This window comes from Onychomys torridus, chromosome 6 (assembly GCF_903995425.1).
Source record: "Onychomys torridus chromosome 6, mOncTor1.1, whole genome shotgun sequence".
NCBI classification, from domain to species: domain Eukaryota; kingdom Metazoa; phylum Chordata; class Mammalia; order Rodentia; family Cricetidae; genus Onychomys; species Onychomys torridus.
The window spans coordinates 84756616-84776941 of NC_050448.1; the positions used below are offsets into that span (position 1 = coordinate 84756616).

The 20326-nt window shown below is 46.8% G+C and overlaps 1 protein-coding gene across 3 annotated transcripts in view; it reads right to left on the minus strand.

The window, feature by feature from the left end:
• Window positions 1-20326, minus strand: part of Elapor1 (endosome-lysosome associated apoptosis and autophagy regulator 1) — an 89183-nt gene that overhangs the window by 33944 nt on the left and 34913 nt on the right. For 2 of the 3 annotated variants that reach the window (XM_036189854.1, XM_036189853.1), the window contains exons 2-7: window positions 13661-13781; window positions 11664-11856; window positions 2434-2581; window positions 1826-1906; window positions 1236-1341; window positions 920-1069 (exon numbers count right to left, since the gene is read on the minus strand). In XM_036189854.1, the coding sequence (XP_036045747.1) occupies window positions 920-1069; window positions 1236-1341; window positions 1826-1906; window positions 2434-2581; window positions 11664-11856; window positions 13661-13781 (799 nt within the window). The remainder of the gene's footprint in view (window positions 1-919; window positions 1070-1235; window positions 1342-1825; window positions 1907-2433; window positions 2582-11663; window positions 11857-13660; window positions 13782-20326) is intronic. The other variant, XM_036189855.1, reaches the window with a different exon arrangement.

A 20326-nucleotide genomic window follows, 5' to 3' on the forward strand; every position in this document is an offset into this window, starting at 1 on the left:
GTTATGGTTACAGGTGGGGCATAGCCTAATCTATGAGAAATAGAGATTTAATCATAAACGAGAATGAACCTAGTTTGTCTTTATTATAAGATGGCTTTCAAGTCCAAGATGGAGGCAGGCTGGTTTATCAATACATATGAAATTACTACTTGTCATCAAAAATTAAAGTTGAATAGTTTTTTTTTTTTTTTAATCTATTAGAGACAGGTGTTCATGGCACACACCTTCAATCCCAGCACTCAGGAGGCAGAGGCAAGCGCATGTCTGTGAGCTTGAGGCCAGCCTGGTCTACAGAGCGAGTTCCAGGACAGGCTCCAAAGGAACACAGAAACCCTGTCTCGAAAAACCAAAAACAAAACAACAAAACAAACAAACAAACAAAAACAACAGAAAAAAAAAACCCTTTAGGCATGGTGACTTTTGCCTATAATCTCAGCACTTGGGAGGTAAAAGCAGAGTGGGCAAAAATTCAAAGCCAAGCTAGGTGCGGTGGCGCACGCCTTTAATCCCTGCACTCAGGAGGCAGATGCAGGTGGATCTCTGTGTTTGAGGCCAACCTGGTTTACAGAGTGCCAGGCAGCCAGGGCTACACAGTCTGACCCTGTCTCTAAACAAACAAACAAATGAAAAGGAAAGAAAAAAGAAAGAAGGAAACTCAAAACCAGCCTCTGCTACATACTGAGGTTCAAGCCCAAAACCAGCCTCTGCTACATACTGAGGTTCAAGCCCGTATGGGCTACACAAGACCCTATTTTAATACCCTTCCCCTACCAAAGCAGGCAAGCAACAACAACAACAACAAACACAGCCAAGAATTACTGTCTTCAGTAATAGGCCAGTAGGATGGGTCTCCTGCTTTCTTTTGTGGGTTTACTGGTACCCCACTCCTCCTCTACACCCTGCCCCCCCCCAAACTCACCTGAGTATTTGTCAGCATCACAGGGATGGCAAGAAGTTTCTCCTTTATTTGAGTAAGAGTTGGCTGGACAAAGCTTGCAGAAAGAGGAGCCCTGCTTGGCGGCGTATGTGCCAGGCTTGCAGGGGAAACATTCTGAAGTGTAAGCCACCCCTAGGGAGAAAGAATGGCATAGAAGATAAAGATTGGGCCGAGACACCAAGGCCCTGGGGACCAGAGCTCACCCACCCCACCCACCCACCCCCAACCCCACCCCTGTTAGAAGCCAAGAGTCCAGGAAGCCAGCAGCAGACCCCAGGTCCAAGCCTGTTCTTTGTACCTGTTATGGCAATATTTCTCACAAGCACAGGCTTGGACACTTTGGACCACACTGAGAAAGCCGTGGTTCTCCAATAGAGGACATTATTGCCTCTGTTTAGCTCAACCTTAAAAAAGACATAAGGTAGGTGTTAATTCATCACAAAAATGGGCATTGCTAATTGCCTCCTAGAGAGCCTATTCTGACCCTTTTCTTCCTCTTCCTCAGCTTGGCCTCTTGAAGCTTTGTCTTTCTAACCCTCTCCCATGCTTCCCCGATCCTTGATACAAGATCCTTGCATCTTATATTCTATAAGCATCTCTTATAGAGATCATAATAGGACCAGAGGGACTGACCGTAGGGGAGACTGGCATTCCATCATTCTCTGGTTTTACAGAAAACCCAGCCCCAAGGCTGGAGAGCTCTGGCTCCTGGGATGAAGTCATAGGAGCAAACTGGCCACCACACAGCCTAATCCATCAGCCATGAGGAGAGGAATCCCTGAATCTGCCGCATCTTAGACTCCTCCCTCTATGGGCGCTGGAGCTCCTCCCCTTTAGGGTCCTTGGCCCCTCCTCTGGGACCGTGGGTGTGGCTGGTGCGATGCTCACACTGTGGAATTCCCATCCTTTCTCCGTAGTTTTCATCCACCTGGAGTCATCCTCATTGGGCTGGCACTGGTCATTCTGGACCTGAGGCAGAAGGGGTTTGGGATGAGAGGCTCAGCTTCCTGGGGAGATGAGGGCCTCACTCCATGCTGCGTGGTGCCCTACAACACTGTTCTTATGGAAGAGGCGCTGCCAATTCCCTCTAGGACCAAGCTGAGAACATAAGCTACACACAACAATGTCTGAACACAGACCCCAGAGAAAGAATTTACAGTTCAGCCACTTGCATGTCGCAGTGAGTCTGAACAGGACAAAACACCTAGAAGTTCACAGGCTCTGTCCTCACCCTCAGTGTCCTGTGCTGTGTGCCCTTTCTCCTCAGCTCCCCAGGCCTCAGCTCATTTTGCTCACAGCTTTCTCTAGAGTGAAAACCAAAAAGCTTTCCAAACATGGCTACACCTGTGGTTGATTCCTAAGAACGAATCTGAGCCTCAGCGAGTCCTGGCCTCTCTCCAAACCCTCCCCTCCCTCCCTCCCTCCCTCTCTTCCTCCCTCCCTCCCTCCCTTCCTTCCTCCCTCTCTCCCTCCTTCCCTCCCAGCTAGGAGCTTACAAAAAACTCAAAGACGATGCTGGAGTCTGGGTAGTAGTACTCAAAGTTAACTGTGCCAGACTGCTTCAGGTTGACGGCATACATCAGAGTGGCTGTGCATTCATCCGTGTTGGAAGCGATGTAGTCTCCCCGGGGAACCCACTTGGACCTGCGAAAGAACAGGGACCAAGAGTTATGGCAGCAGCACACCCCACAAGGCTTTGTGCCATGTGTTAGGTTCCATGTTCTCCTGTTGGGGGTTCTGGGAAATTCCAGACTTAGGAGTCAAAAGCTAAAACTTGTACCTTTGTAGTGGTTTGAATGAGCATGGTCCCCAGAGGCTCATATATTTGAATGCTTGGTCCCCGGTTTGTGGAACTGTTTGGGAAGGATTGGAAGGTGTGGCTTTGTTGGAGGAGGTGTGTCATAGGGGTAGTTTTTGAGCTTTCAAAAGTCCATGCCAGGCCAGTCTTCCTCTGTGGATCAGGATGTAAAGCTCTCAGCAACTGCTCCAGTGTCATGCCTGCTTCCCACCATGATGGTCATGGACTAAACAAGCCCCCAATTAAATATCTTCTTTTAAGAGTTGCCTTGGTCTGGTGTCTCTTCACAGTAACTAATAAAGACCTGAACGTGCTCATGGAAGGGTAACAACACCAGGTGCTCTGGGGCAGATCAAGGGGCCTGAGGCACGGCCAACAAGACAGTAAAACTAGCTGGGTGTGCCTCCATGGTGGATGGCAGGTAAAGTCAGCCATGGGAAGCTTCACATCAACCAGCTACAAGCTGTATGTTTCATATTCATGATTTATGTTCATCAGTAACAGGAAGAACCATCTTTTTTCCTTTTAATAGATAAGAAAATGGAGGCTTGGAGAGTACCTTGGCCAATACCACAAAGCCTTCAAGTGACAAGTCTGGGGTTCAAATTAAAAACTGCTTAATCCCATTGGGTGGTGGTGGTGCACACCTTTGATCCTAGCACTTGGGAGGCAGAGCCAGGCGGATCTCTGTGAGTTTGAGGCCAGCCTGGTCTACAGAGTGAGTTCCAGGACAGGCACCAAAGCTACAGAGAGACCCTATCAAGAAAATCAAAACAAAACAAACAAACAAAAAATAAACAAAAAAAACCCCACCCTGCTTAATCTCAAAGTTGTCAAGATCCATAAAGAAACATATCCCAAAGAACTCGGAAGTTCATCCAGTCTAACCCCACTTGTTTTTCCAGAAACGCTACCTTACAATGCTACATGTACACTGCTTTCCTCAGACGCTGGTGGCAGGAGAACCAGAGATGGTCAGTCTTGTCATGTTGTTCCAGCTCACTCTATCCACTGACCCAGTGGCTCCTCCTCCCTCTCTACCACATTATCTCTTGAATAGCCTTTACATTGTGTCTGGCCCTGCACCCTCCAATCCCTCTTCACACTGGTTGGAAACGTCCAGAAGGAAAACATGACCAAATCGCTTCAGTGTTCTAAACCATGAAGATTCCCTGTTGCTCTTGGGATAGGGCACACATTCCAGGCCTACACTTTCTATGGCAGACCTATGGAATTTCTATCAGTTCCTGTGCCAAACTTTTCTACCCCTGGATTTGCCCTCTCCCCCGAACTAGCGTCTTCCTCCTTCTCTTTGGTCAATTCTTCCTCCAGTCTTATAATAAACAAATAAGCAAACAAATAAATAATATGATATGATCATTAAATAAATGCTACTTAATGTTAAGAAGTCATCCTTGTATAAAGCATGGCCATGTACACCTTTAATTCCAGTACTTCAGAGGCAGAAACAGGCGGATCTCTGAGAGTCCAAGTCCATCCTGGTCTACATAGTGAGTTCCAGGTCAACCAGGGATATATAGTGATACCCTGTCCAAAAAAAAAAAAAAGTGTTCCTTGATTTTATCTGCTTCTGCAAGAACGCTCTGAGCTTTGTTTTCTTTCCATAATTCCATTCTACCTTAAAATTTTAATGTATTATCAACCACTTAAGAACTATGCATAGATAAAATAAGCATACATCTATCTACCGCATAGTATAAGAAATCCAACACAGTATAGCTTTCATAGCGTTGGAAGGTACTATGCAGGTTGTTGGGGGAGAAAAGTCATCAGTGACAGAGAAGGTCACATGGATGTTCCATTTAGGGCTGTCAACCTTGGTCAGAGAAGCTCCTTTTTGCAGTGGGCAAGAGACTCACAGTCAGTCAAAGTGCTAAGAACAAGTGACAGTTGAATGTTCAGCTCTAAATGAAACAGCTATATGACTTTCTCTACCAAGAGTGAGGGACACTGTGGAAGAGGAGGTTTAAAAAATGTAAGAACCAGAGGATGGGGAGGGATGCTGTGAAATCCTGTCTTTTGGACATGGCATGAGTGTTGTACTCAAAACTCACAGAAGCTGTGGTTGCCTGTTCAAGACCAAGCCAGTCAACATTCCAGCATGGAGGAAGGTGAGGTAGATGAAGCTCCACCCCTAGCTAAGGAATTTTGGGGGGGTGGTGGTCATTTTTCTTTATGGGTCTAACCTGTGGTAAGTCACCTCTGATCCATAAATAACATCACATGCTTGCACATGCCAACAGCTCTAATTAAACTGGGTCTTATAGAGATAGAGGTAGATAAATATTTATCTCACATGTTGGGAATAAGAGAGGTTCCAAAGGGAGTGGAAAGGGTGTAAGGGGTGGGCATGGGTGATGAATGTGTTCAAAATACATTATGTATATAAAATTGTCAAAGACTAAATACACATTATTAAAAGCAAACTAGTCAAGCACAGAGGAAGCCACCATGGGCCTTCGCTAGCTCCTCCTCTTTCTTCTAGCATTTCTCTCCAACTACCAAGAGGGGTGGTGTACTTGAATCTGGTACTTAACATTCTCATGAAGTTCTTTGTATGGATCTCCAAGCAACACACTGCCTTGTGGTGTTTGGCATGTTTTCAAATGCCATGAAAATGGTATCATACTTTATTTTCCAAAACTTAGTGGTGGGGGGGAGGTTTGTATGTAATGGTGTGGGATTCATCCAAACTCATGCATATAGTTCTTCTTTCTGTAGTGTGTGTGTGTGTGTGTGTGTGTGTGTGTGTGTGTGTGTGACCCAGGGTCTAATCTATGCTATATATGTGCTCTTTCTCGGAGCTATACACTCCTAGCTCTTCCTTTTATCTGCTTTCTAATAGTCTTTACTCTACTTCATTTATTTATTTACTTACTTACCTATTTACCACCTCTGTTTACGACTGCTGGACATTTAGAGTACTTCTAGGTTTTTGTTTTTGTTTTGTTTTGTTTACTAGTGTTCACATTCTGCTGTAAACACTCTTGTTTCTGTTGTTCTTTGACACATCTGATCGGAGTGCTCGGGGGCAGTTGCTGGCTCATAGGGTGCAAACTACCAGCTTGACTGCCACCTTGTTCCCCAAAAGTGTATCAATTTACACCAGCTGGAAATGTAAGAGGCTTCCTGTTGCTCGGCATCCTCTACACATTTGAAACTAAAGACTTTATGTTGCCGTATGACGTGGTGGGGAATTCAGTGTCAAGTTGGGCTTTCAATCTTATTTTCTTGATTGCTGATGAAGCTATGCATGTTTTCTGAAGCTTTCTTGCAATCTGGTGTCCTCTTCCAGCCATGCTTGAATTCTTCATCTACCTGTCTTCCTGGCTAGCCTGTGGATTCTGAGAGGACAGAAACCAACCTTGTCTCGTATAATAATGTATCCCTCAGTCTCCAGCTCTGGGCCTGGCACCCAAGGACCTCAGGGGATCGAACAAATAATGTGAGAAAAGGGCAAATGAGACAATTCTGCAGTTTCTGTTTTGCCCAAGACTAGCCCAAGACTCCCAGCTGCTTCACAATTCAAGAGAATCTGAAGCTACTGCATCATGTTTCCCCATGTCTGCCTAACCCACATAGTCTTACAATCAACTGTCATCTCTTTTGTTTTGTTGTTGTTGTTGTTGTTTGTTTGTTTGTTTTTGAGACAAGGTTTCTCTGTGTAGCCTTGGCTGTCCTGGAACTCACTCTGTAGACCAGGCTGGTCTTGAACTCAGAGATCCACCTGCCTCTGCTCAGCAACAGTCAGTATTATAATCAAAATGGAAACAAATCAAATTCTTCCAAAATGACCCAGCTCACTTAACAGTATTGAAAGAGACATTTAATGCTAATATACTTCACGGTATCAGCTATAAATAACTCTTGAAGTTTAATGAATAATTAAAAGAATGCCATAAGTGGGTTACATTTGCAAAATGCATCACAGCTTTGGTGTTTGCTGGTGTTGTCCCTGTGAAGACACTTCATAGTCAGTAATACCAACATTTGATTGATTTTTTTTCCCCCAGAGCTGAGGACTGAACCCAGGGCCTTGAGCTTGCTAGCCAAGCACCTTACCACTGTGCTAAATCCCCAACCCTTGATTGATTTCTAATGCCAGAGCCATTGCACTAGATCCTCTCCTTAACCCCTTGATCGGTGCTGGGGATCTGGAATTGGATCCAAGGCCTTGAATGTGCTGGCACATGTCCTACCACTAAGCTACACATTCTAAGCCTTTGCTGTCTTCTTAAAATTCCTTTAGATGTATTTATTTTTATTTTATGTGTATGGGTGTTTTGCCTGAGTGTATGTCTGTGCACTACATGCATGCCTCATGCCCACAGAGGTCAGAGAGGGCACTGGATTCCCTAGAACTAGAGTTACAGGTGGTTGTGAGCCACCATGTGGGCACTGTGACTCTAACCCAGTCTTCTGGAAGAACAGCCAGTGCTCTTAACTACTGAACCATCTCTCCAGCTCACCTTTGTTTTCTTAAGACAGGGCCATACTATACAGCCCCGGCCTGAAACTCTCTATCCTCCCACCCCAAAGCCCCAAGTGCTGGGTTCAGAGGAATATGTCAGAACACCTGGTGTCTGAGTTAAGGTTTCTATTGCTGCGAAGAGACACCATGACCATGGCAACCCTTATAAATGAAAACATTGAACGGTTTCAGAGGTTTAGTCCATTCTCATCATGGCAAGAATGTCAGCATAGTGCTAGAGAAGGAGCTAAGAGTTCTACTTCCTGATCCACAGGCAGCAGAAGGAGACTGTGTGCCACACTGGGCATAGCTTCAGTATGTAAGACCTCAAAGTCCCTCTCCACAGTGACATACTCCCTCCAACTAGGTCACACCACCTAATAGTGCCACTCCCTATGGGCCAAGCATTCAAACACATGACTCCATGGGGGCCATTCCTATTCAAACAACCATACCTGGCTATAACTTTTACATGTACACTCTTATTTAATCATTACAACATTCTATTAGCTGGGCCTGATTGGTGCATGCCTTTAAATCCCAGAACTTGGGAGGCAGAGGCAGGCAGATCTCTGAGTTCAAGGCCAGCCTGGTCTACAGTGCAAGTTCCAGGACAGCCAGGACTACACAGAGAAAACTTGTCTTGAAAAACAAAAACAACAGTACTATTATAAATTTTTAGCACCATTGTTTGTTTTTAAGATATTCTCACAGTACACCCGTTTGCCTGGCACTCACTGTGGAAACCAGTCAGCCCTTGAATTCACCGAGGTCCACCGGCCTCTTGAGACCCATGATTAAAGGTGTGCACCACCACACCCAGCTTTATCATGGTTTTTTTAAGAGGAGGAAATTGAGGACTAAGGTTAGACTAGCTATGGGCCAGTGAGCTGTGAGCTTGTTCACAGTTACGGTATTTGGCCTGCTGTTCTTTCTTATCCACTAACACCCAACACCATATCCCATGCTGTGCTGGTTAGTTTTAAGAGTCAACTTGACAAAGATAATATAGAATAATCACCTGGAAAAGACTTTTTTAAAAAGTTGTATTTGTGTGAGTGTTTTGTCTGCATACACACCATGTGTGTAGTGCCCATGGAAGTCAGAAGAGGGCACAGGTTCATGGGGTTACAGACAGTTGTGAGCTATCACGTGAGTGCTGGGGACTGAATGTAGGTTCTTTGTAAGAACGTCAAATGCTCTTAACCACTGAGCCATCTCTCCAGCTTCCAGGAAGTGAGTCTTCATAAGGAAGTATCCAAATCAGGTTGATCCGAGGGCATGTCTATGGGGGATGATTGCTTATTAATGTAGAAGGAGCAGACAGACCATCGTGAGCAGCACTATTCCCTAGGCAGCGGACCCTGCACTGTGTAAGAGTGCAGAAAGCTAGCTAAGCATAAGCAAGCAAGCATGTCTGTGTTTGTTTCTCTCTGCTCTGTGAATATGATAAGATAGCTGTTTCAAGTTCCTGTCACCTTGCTTCTCAGTGACAGACAGTAACCTGGAGTTGTGAGTAGAAATAAACACGTGTCCCCACACCGTCTACCCACACACAAGTTGCCGTTTCTCAGGGTATTTTATCACAGCAACAGAAATGGAACTGGAACACTTCTTCGTTACTCCGATTCCCTCTCGAGACCTCAGTGTCTGACAGCAGACCGTTTCCAGTGCCTTTGTCCAGGCCGTGGATGACTCTGGGGGTCCTGACAGACATGGAGACTGTTCATTTTGTCTGTCCTCTTCCCTGTGGTTAGTTCTGTGTCTGTTTTGTGGCAAATGATATGTTGGATGCTAGAGACACAACAGAGACCAAGACACTCCGTCCTCTCCTGCTTAGGGCTTGAACTCTGTTCCCAGTTGAGGGAACAGAAATGTGACTAATACAATTAATCACATAGAAACACCATGCTAAGCATGGTCTCAAGAATGACAAGGTGATCTCAGAGTCTGTTTTAGGAGTCTCCCAGTTCGGGGGTGGTTTCTTAGAGGAAGTGACCTTTACTCTGAGACGTAAGGGTCAAGTAAGACAGCTAGGAAAAGGCCCACAGAAGAGCGACTCAAAGGTTCCAGGAGGAAAGCATCCCAGCAGCTGGTGTGGCTGCAGCAAGGAAGATGTTCAAGAGGTGCAGGCAAAACGGGCAGAGAGCAGAGTAGATCAGTCGCCTCCTTGGGCTGTGGGAAGTTACTGGCTCTTATCCCAAGAGCTATGGGTGGCCTCGGAACCCAGAGTTCTGAGCAGGAAACTATTGTGTTTGGACATGTATTCGTCATTCTGGCTGCTGCGTGGACATGGCCTGGAGGAGGCAGGAAGGGGAAGCCCAAGAGCAGTTGGGAGGTTGCAAGGTGGATCAAACGGGGGGGGGGGGGGGGGGGGGTGGGGGGATGCTGGTCCAGCTAAGTGGGAAGTAAGTGGGACTGCACACAGGAAAACCGAAGAGCTGTGTTTACAGCGCCAGCTCAATTACTGACTTTTGAAATCTCTCCAAGTGTCCATTTCTACAGAAGAGAAATCCTCTCTCACTCCTAAAGACACTTCTGGATGCCTTAAGATCCAGGCTCCATGATGGTCTGTGCCTTGGAAATGCAAGCTGTTATTAATCTACACACATCCTGCCGCAATGAGAGACAATGATCCCTCTCCCTCTCACTGCAGTCCCCAAAGAGAGGTGGGATCCTTCCTCTTCCTGGGTTGAGAAGTGAGGGAGTGGATAGACTGATAACCTGTATCTTGTCCCACATCAAACGACATTTGATATTAGGGCTCACACAGGATGGGGGCCAGATTGTTTTAACCCATAGTCCCTCCATTTCTCACTTGCATCTTCTCTAGTACTATATCTGCCCCCCCAAGTTATTGTGACATGTAGACTTGAACTCTAAGGTAATATTAAAATTGGATGATTGGCTGGGCATGGTAGCACATGCCTTTAATCCCAGCACTTGGGAGGGGGGCAGAGGCAGGTGGATCATGGTGCGTTTCTAGGCCAGCCTGGTCTACATAATGAGTTCCAGGCCAGCTAGGGTTTTAGATAGATGTTTTCTCAATAAAAACAAACAAGTAATATAATTGGAAGATTAAATGTCTGCTGTATGGTTCAAACACTGGTCCTTCTGGGAGATTTAAGGATAGGTAGGGATGGGAGCTAGCATGGGTGAGGCCCCAGGTTCAACCTCCAGGAGCACAAAAACAAACTTCAGAATGAGAAATCCAAGTGTAACACAATTCTTTGGTCCTTTTAGTCCATTTGCTTGCTTTGGTATAAAAGAATATTTTTCCCCCTTTCATACTCATTGTCAGAATTGCTTTGTGTAACAGTCTATCCTGATGTTTTCTTCCCTGGAGCCCCGACAATACCTGTCACATAATCATGTGATTTGAAGGGGGCAGTGCAGAGCAGTAGAGAGCTTGGGACTGCGGCCGAGTACCCGTCTCATCAATTTTGAGCTAGGAAACTAAGATGGAATGCTTAACCTCACTGGGCCTCTGGTTTTTCACTCTGCAAAGGAAATCACAATGCCAATTTCACTGGGCTCCTGTGTAGGTTCAAGAAAAACTTTTTATAAAGAACATCCTGCACAGTGCCAGGTCCCTGAAAGGCACACCTAGAATAAATATTTGGTTGTCTAGCCCCCCACCCCTGTGGGGAGGGGGCACTGAGCTTTTTAATGACTGGCGAAGGTCTCCTAAGCTGGGAGTTTCCCTAGTTACTGGGATGTGGTGGATACTGGCCCCCACAGACTCATATAATTGAATCCTTGATCCCTAGTTGGTGGAACTGTTTGAGAAGGACTGGGAGGTGTGGAGTACATGTAAGATCTCAGCTGCAGCTCCAGGGCCATGCATTGCCTGCCTGCTGCCTGGACTCACCCTCTGAAACTGTAAGCAAGCTCCCAATTAAATGCTTTCTTGTATAAGTTGCCTTGATCATGGTGTCTCTTCACACCTATAGAAAAGTATCTAAGACATGGGACCTCAAGGGGGTTAGAAGCTCTCATTCATGACCCCCTCCAAACCCACAACAACATGCCATGCAAAGCCAGTTTTAGATGTTTGGCACCAAAGCCAGTGAGACGCCCAACACTTTGTACATTGTGTTCTAATCGGGTTAATGAAGTTTATTTGCTGACTCAAAATTTCACAGAGGAAATCCAATTTGTTTTAAACCACCTGGGCCATAGATGCTTGTCATCCCTCATCTACCTGCCTCTATTTCTTTAAGTGTCTCCCTCTCACAGATGCCTGCCAGTCAGCAGCAAGCTTAAGTTAGAATGGGTCAAGGGAGCAGTCCCGTCCAGGAGTCTCCACTCCCACCCCCACCTCCAGGGAGTGTGCTGTCCTCCTCCCACCTGCCTCAGGAGCATCACAGAGCAGTGCCCAAGATGCCCTGCAGCCCCTTCCCCAGGAGACTTGTGCGGCTGGCTCCCAGACTCACGAAGTGCAGTTCTCCGTGGACACAGAGATGCTGTCATCGACTTCCAAGTTGGCCGAGAGGCTGGCAAAACCGTGAGGCAACTCATCCCACTCATCAAACCGGATGCCAGTGCCAAGGGAGTAGCGGCCCTCCGCGCAGGGCTTGCAGGACTGGTCCTTCATATCCAAAAACTCTCCGGCGTTGCAAGAGAAAGCTGGAAAGCAGGGCAGGGACAGGGGAGGGGTGCTGAGGACACCGTGGTCTCTGGAGGGGTGATGGGGTCAGAGGCACTCTAAAGCTGGGACTCCAGGGTCGGGATCTAGGGGTCTGGACCACTAAAATTTAGGGCTAAGGAATGTCTTGTGTGATGATATTACATGGAAATGGCCACAAGAGTAAAGTCATAGAGACAAAAGGCAGATCTGTGGTTGCCATGGAGACTGCAGAGAGAACTTTCTTTTCAGTCTCTAAATGCTCCCAAAATGTGAATGGTTAAGAGTTGCTGGGAACAGCTGGGTGGAGGTGGTGCACGCCTTTAATCCCAGCACTCAGGAGGCAGAGGTAGGTGGATCTCTGAGTTCTAGGACAGCCAGAGAAACCCTGTCTCAAAAAACAAACAAACCCATAGAAACAAAACAAAACACAAAACACAAAAAAGAGTTGCTGCAAAGATTCCATCATCCCTGAAATTTGCCTAATAAGGGATGGGATTTACGGTCTGTAAGAAGTGGCATCTTTGGAGGCAGAGGAGGAATTCTTGTAAGTTCAAGATCAGCCTTGTCCATATAGCAAGGTCTAGGCCAGCCAAGGCTACACAGGAATCCTTTCTCAATTGAGAAAAATAAAACAACCTAGCAAAGTAGTTCTGTCTTAATAAAGCTGATATTTTAAAAAAGAAGAAAGGATTTTAAAGTCAGACAAGGTGGTGACTTGCCAGTAATCCTACCACTTGGGAAGAGAAGGTGGGAGTTCAAGGCCAGCCTCATTTATATGAGACCGGTGGAAAGAAAGAAGGAAGGGAGGGAGGGAGGGAGGAAGGAGGGAGGGAGGAGGGAGGGCGGACCAGACACTGCTAAACTGAGGTTGGAATTTGAATGTCTGATTTTAATCTCCTTTGAACTCTTTCAATGATCCCTCCACTCTAGTCGGGGTATTTATTGTTATTCCCTTTGCATTCCTACAAGAACAGGGCAGGGGGTGGAGTGGGGGGGGGGGGGGGGGGGGGATGGTGGTGGTGGTGGTGTAGAAAGCTGTAAGGGCGGAGTCCTGGGGATGGGAGCTGCAGCCCCTGCCCTTCTGGTCACAGACAAGAGTCTTGCTCCCTGAACTGATGCTCAGTGCATTTAAGGAGCCTGTACCTAAGCAAGTTCATTTTCTTCAGCTTCCTTTTCAAAAACAAAAGCAAACTGCAGTATCGCCTCAAGGCTGCTGCTGAGGCGGGTAGGTACAAATCAGAGAAATCAGAGACAGGCAGTAAAGAAAAGTGGAGTGTGTGTGTGTGTGTGTGTGTGTGTGTGCGCGCGCGTGCGCGTATGGAGTTCAGAGGTTGACACCTTATCCTCCTCACTGCCTTGTCTGTCCTCTGAGTGCCAGACATCTAGAATTGTTTATATTATACTCATTGGTTCTGAATTTAAAAAATAAAAGCAAATTCAGATACTCAGTTTGAATCTATTAATGTTTCTTTTGTTTGTTTGCTCTTGTTTTTAGGTTTTTGAGACAAGGTCTCTCTCTATAGCCCTGGCTGTCCTAAGCTCACTCTGTAGACCAGGCTGGCCTCTAACTCACAGAGATCCACCTGCCTCTGCCTCCCAAGAACTAGACTTAAAGGCCTTTGCCACTACACGTGGCTAAATAAGATTTCTGCACCACATTCCAGAAGGGTTGGGGGTGGAACTAACTGGAAGAAAGATCCGGCATCTATCCCGGCAGGAAGAGCCTGGCTTGTGTGACTAGAGGCTTGGGTTCGAGGTCAGGCCTAAGTATCAGGGAGCCCCTGGAATAGGAAGGCTGCTTACAGCACTCGGTGCCCTTGACGGGGTCCGGGAGGCTGGTGCACAGGCCTGGGGTGTGCGGCACGGCGACCCTCCACCTGGAACCGGTACTGTCACACGCTGTGTACTCATAATGGTACTCTGACTGCAAGGGAAAGAGCGGTAGGCAGGAGGTCCATCGTCAGTGACTAAAAACTGAGTTTCCTGCCCAGTATGAGGGATACTGACACCCTTCATTATAGTAGCGGCCCAAGGACCCTGGCAAGGAGCAAGGCATCATGGCACCCAAAGATTCCAATGACCCTAGGAGAACTACATTAATTTCAATCATTTTTCCTCTGTCCTGGCTGTGGTCTAGCCCCTCAGAAGTACATTGGTGCATGTATGTGATTCTCTCTGCTGTTGCGCATACATGATGTCCCGTGGAGGGAGGAACGGGGTGCCTAAGAAGAGACTAAGGCTAGCCATGCAGCTCAGCTGGTAGACTGCTTGTATAGCACGCTCAAAGCTCTCAGTTTGAGGATTAGAAGTTCAAGGTCAGCCCAGGGTACATAAGGCTGTCCCAAAACCAAAAACAAACAGCAACAGCAACTAAAGATAGGATATTTTCTTGTCCAAACAGTAGAATTCAAGAACAAGGACATTCTAAATGTAAAGGCTGGTACACACACACACACACACACACACACACACACACACACACACACACAGAGCGATTGTCTCACGCTTCTATTCCTAGCTCTCCTCCTGCACAAAAGGACTCTGAAAACTCCCATCGCATCATAGAAACTTCATCTTTAGCGCAGCAGGGGAGGTGCTGCCTTAGGCACACCTGTCCACATTTCCCCGGGCTAGCGCACTGGCTGTCCAGCAGCTTCCCCTGGAGCAGAACAGCCCGGATACCGGTAGCATCGTCCTCAAATCAAGCATGTAGCGAAACACCAGGAAATACTACTCGAACAAGGCAACACAGCTGATGTGGCAAGCACCTCAGCATTTCCAGGCCTTCAGGCCGCCCATCAAACCGCAGAATGGATGGCTTCTGTTCTGAGAAGTGTTTCACAGTCCTGATCGCTTTTGTTCCGCCGAGTGTTTCACGGTCCACGCTTATCGCGTATTGTTACCGTATCTATAAGCAAAGCAGGATGAATGTCCCCCTTCCAGCCACACAAAAGCAGGACCCTACAACACGTATGATCGCCAGGAGCTGAGGCTGACCACCGGACAGACTGAAGTCTGCTGAGCTGGCCTATCAAAGCTTTACTTCTGTAAAAGCCGTAGTCTGTGTTAGCTATCCTAAGACGCTTTACCTTTCCACCTAACATCTACAAGATCAAAGTGCTGAGACGGTAAAGAAGCACTGTGCCATATTTGAACTGACTGCAACTTTTTCTCATGTGCTGGGTTTGAAAAGCGGTGTGTCTCCTCAGAAGCAGCAGGATCTCAGATTTGCTGAAACATGGTGAGCACGGTGTTTCCAATTCTGGGGCTCCAGAAACTTCGTAGGAAGAAAGAACTGTTGTAGACTATGTTTTCCTTTTCCTCCCTTGTAAATATTTGCCAAATACGTTTTGTCAGCCCAGCACAAACAAGTCCAAGCTGGACCAGTGTGACTTGGGCGGCAACCTGAACTTGACACTTTCACGTTCCGGAAGAAGATGCAGAACACAAGATCGTCAAATTGTGGCCTTAATGTTTGGTTGGTTGGTTGATTGGTTGGTTGGTTGGTTGGGTGGGTGGGTGGGTGGTTGGGTGGTTGGTTGGTTTGTGACAGGGTCTCACACAGCCCAGGTTGGGTTTGGAACTGTGTGTATTTTTTATTTTATTTTTGTGTATATGAGAGCTCTGCTTGTCTGTCGGTTCACCATGCACATGCCTCATACCCACAGGTCCTCTGGAACTGGACTTACAGATGGTTATGAGTCTGGGAATTGAATCTGGGTCCTCCAAAAGAGTAGCAAGGGCTCTTAACTGCTGAACCATCAGCCCTGAAGTCTCTTTTTTAAAATTACACCGACTTCTTGTGTGTGTTTATGTGTGAGTGGGTGCATGTGCTGTGGTGTACATGTGGAGGCCAGAGGACAACTCGGAAAACTCAAATTCTATTCTTCCACCATATGGGTCCGTCTTAGGGTCACTATTAGTATAATAAAACACCGTGACCCAAGCAGCTTGGGGAGGAAAGGGCTTATTTGGCTCACTTTTCCATATCACTGTTCATCATGGAAGGAAGTCAGGACAGGAACTCAAACAGGGCAGGGACCTGGAGGCAGGAGCTGATGCTGAAGCCATGGAGGTGTGCTGCTCACTAACTTGTTCCCCATGGCTTGCTCAGCCTGCTTTCTTATGGAACCCAGGGCCACCAGTCCAGGGATGGACCCACTACAATGGGCTGGGCCCTTCCCCTCAGTCACTGATCAAGAAAATGCCTTACAGGTTTGGTTACAGCCTGATCTTCCGGAGGCATTTTCTCAATTGAGGTTTCCTCCTCTCAGAGAACTTTAGCCTGTGTCAAGTTGTCGTGAAACTGCAGCACAGGGACTCAGGGATTGAACTCAGGTTGTCAGGCTTGGCTTTTACTGAGTTAAAAACAAACAAACAGCAGGTGCTTTTCCTGAGTCATCTGGTGATCATTGCCAAGGATATCCATGAATTCCCAGATCTCCCTGCCTCTACCCCCAAATGTTGAGATTTACAGATGTGCACCACCACACCCGCCTTCCGAAGCTTAATATTTTACCTGAATTTAAGGCTTTGGATTTAAACGTCAGTTTCACCAAGGAAAGAAAGGCTGTCAGGATGGAGGTTTTTCTGTGCCCAGGCTTACTATCTCTCTGGGCCTCCTCTTCTTCATGATTTTAGTTGTTACCTTGTCTCAGAGATAAATGTCCTGTCGGTGGGGGATAAATAGGCCAACTCAATGTATGGTGAGTTCAGCTCTAAAAATGATACTTTCAAAGGGTCTTGTTGCAAGAACGAGGGTTAAGTAAAATCCACAGTATGCATAGTCAACAGAGATTTGGTAATGAGGCAGAAGAGATTCTATCTGTGAACCCGATTGCCCTGGCCATTTGTGTAGCTTTCAGAGTTTCCCGTCTCATTTGAGCTCCATAGCCCCCAGGAGGCAAACAGAGCACTTGTTTTTTCCATGGTCAAGCTGGCTGTCCACGGGATGAAATGGCTAGCGTGTCCAAGGTCACACAACCTGCAAGTCACTGAGCTAGAACTCAGAGCATCCCAGCAGGAATCCTCTCCCACCTTCATAGGCCTGACAAAACACAAAATCCACACTGGGCCAAATTTCACAGCCAAGTCTTAAAGTTAAGTATGATGTTATCAGTCATCTGCCAGCAGCCTGCCAGCGGCCAACCGAGGTTCGCTTCTGAGGCCCGAGAATTGGTGTTAAAATAGCTAATCTACTCAAGCAGATTATTTTAATTCACTCTAATTGCATTTGGCCTTTTGAAGGCACACGGGCCAAATCCATTCCTTCGCACTGGCTTTCATCTGCTGTCACCAGGTGCTATGAGGCTGAGAGATTTTCTGGGAGAATGGTAGTTCTGAGCCTTTGAAAATTTCCCTTTTAATATGTGTTAATTTTCTTCATGCCATTTGGGGAGAGTCACAGCATCCCAAGTTGCCAGTTCTGCTGCAGCTGTTTGCAAAGTCAAATGGGCTTTGAGATCACATGGAGAAAGACAAGCTTAGACAGAGTCAGAGCAGGGGTACCTGGCAGGTTTCCTCAGTTCCTCTCAGTGTCCTGTGAGGTTATCAGTTCCTCAAGGATGTTAGTGACTTTTATCATTGCTATGGCCAAGGAGCTGGCGAAAAGCAGCTTAAGGGAGCCAGAGTTGCTTTCGGTTTGTGTTCTGAGGTTGTATATCCTGTCTGTGCCAGGAAGACTCGGCAGAGCAAAGCTAGACTGCTTGTCCCATGCCAGTAGACCAGAAGGCAGAGAAAAGGGAATGCCGTTCCTCACCCGGTTTCTCCTTTCCCTTTCTTATTCAGTCAAGGACCCCAGCCCATGTACTGGTACCAGTCACCTTCCGTGTGGGTATTCCCTTCCGTTAATCATCTCTAGATGTTTCTTCACAGACGCACCACTCAACAGTGTGCCTCACTAATGTCCTAGGCATTTCTTTCCAGATTTTTTTTTAATGTTTGACTGTTTTGTTTGTTTGTTTGTTTTTTTGTTTTTGTTTTTTTCCAGAGCTGAGGACCGAACCCAGGGCCTTGCGCTTGCTAGGCAAGCGCTCTACCACTGAGCTAAAATCCCCAACCCGATTTTTTTAATGTTATGTGTATACATGTTTTGCCTTCTTGTATGTATGTGCACTACGCGCATGCCTGTGCCTGAAGAAGTGAAACAAAGGTGACAGTTCCCCTGCAACCGCAGTTCAAGTGGGTGCTGGGAATCAAACCCAGGCCCCTGTAAGAGCAGCAAGAGCTCTTAACCACTGAACCATCCCTCCAACCCCATGACCTAGACATTTAATTCCATCAATTTGACACAACTCACTATCAAATCAACAGTATCTCAATTACCCAATCATCTGCTTTTGAAAGTGTACAGTTGGCATACTACACAGATTAACAAAGGACAGACAGACAGACAGACAGATACACACACGCACACGCAGACACACTCAGTAATCTGGCCAGCACATAACTTCTCCCTCCATACACAGGTAGATGACACACTTCTAAACTTCAGCATCAAGCACAACAGAAATTGGTTAGTTCCTGTTCCTAGAGAAGTAATCAAAGATTTAGAAATGAGACTTTTAATTAATCCATGCCCCGTTACCCATCACCCAACCAAGTAATGCTCCTGGGCCCTCAGGAAAGGAGAGAGGAGAGCCTTCACACTGGAGTTCATGTTGCCTAACATTGAACTATGTGTTGGTAGCTTTACAATTCATTCACTTGACAGGTGGTGGTGGCACCACCAAGTGCTTGATCCCAGCACTCGGGAGGCAGAGGCAGGCGGATCTCTGTGAGTTCAAGGCTAGCCTGGTCTACAGAGTGAGTTCCAGGACAGCCTCCAAAGCTACAGAGAAACCCTGTCTTGAAACCCCCTCTGCCACCCCCAAAAATTTATTCACATAATAGTTTTAGTCCTCGTTACCTAGGTATCAAACGCACTGGTGGAAAGAAAATATTAGCAGGTCAGGATGGTATCTGAATGGAAATCTGTCCTTCCTGAGCTAGAGATGCCACTCAGTTGGTAACAGTGTTTGCTCTGGGATTCATCCCCAGTACTGCATATACTGCATGGTGTAGTGGTACAAGTCTGTAATTCCGAAACTTGGGATGCAGACGAAGAAGGTTCATAAGTTCAAGGTCATCCTCAGCTATGTAGGAAGTTTGAGGCCAGCCTGAGCTACACAAGACTGATACAAACAAACAAAACAGGTACTTATCCCTTCCATCTTCCTCTTTTCTTTCAAATAATGTCTTATTTTCTCTCTCCTTTTAAAATGATCATCAAATTAATACACTAAATTTTAGAGATTGTTGGTGATCTACAGTTTGCATCCTTTCGGGGTGTTGGCTGACATTCACTGTGGGAGATAGGGAAGGTATACCCTGAAAAGCTGGTATTGTAAAGATACAGTCCGCAATGCTGGTAGCGGGAGGCCCATAAGCACTCTGGCCTCTTTGGGGTGCCTTAAGTAAGAAGTAATCCTACTACCCCATTGCTGTTTCAGGGCACTCAGCTTCTCCATGCTTCATGGGAAAACAGGGACACAGGAGTTGAGGTTGTGGGGTGCCTTAGTGTGGGGTCTAACCACCAAGAGAGGGAGTATGTTTTTTTCTCATGTGGACTAGGCGAATTCAATCAAGATGATGTAGGCCAAGCATTTGGTAATCAGACTAGTCTCGAACTCAGAGATCTGCCTGACTCTGCCTCCCCAGTGCTTGTATTAAAGGTGTGTGCCACCACTGCCTAGTAATCAACCTTTTTTAATCTTAAGAAACAAGCTGATGTGGGGCTGGTGAGGTGGCTCAGTGGTGAAAAACACTGGCTGCTCTTCTAGAGGACCTCATTCTAGCACACACATGGTGGGCTCACCACCATCTGTAAACTTCAGTTCTAGACTGAAAACCCTCTTTTGACCTCAATGGGCACCACATACATGTGATGCTTATTCATACATGCAGACAAAACACCTCCTCTGGAAACAGTGGCCCCTTTAGGAGGACTTGGCACTAGGTGGGCCGCCTTGGTGGGACTGTTGAAGAGGCTCGCCTGCCTTGGGGACAGCATATGGCCCATGCTAGGCCATCAGTACTCTCCTAGGGTAAGTGAGAGATGAGATGCAGGGGATGCGGACATTTAATCATTGAGCGGAAACCTGACAGGGGCTGGAACAGAGAAGGGGACGAGACAGAGAAGTGGAGCTGCTGTCCAGAGGCCCTTCTTCCGGGTTCTGCCTGGCCACGGCACAGAGGTAAAACAAGTACACCAAGGGAAAGAACCGAGTCAGAAAGCGAACAATACTGTGTGAGTTCACACGTATTCGGGACCCGAGCAGTCAGAATCAGGGAGACGGCAGAACTGTGGTTGCCGGGAGCAGATAGAGAAAGGGGGATTGTGTTCCTGGAAATCGCAGATGGCAATCCAACAGTATGAGCGTCCTCAGAGATAGTGAGTGGAACAGTTATAAATGGCTAAGGTGGGGGCTG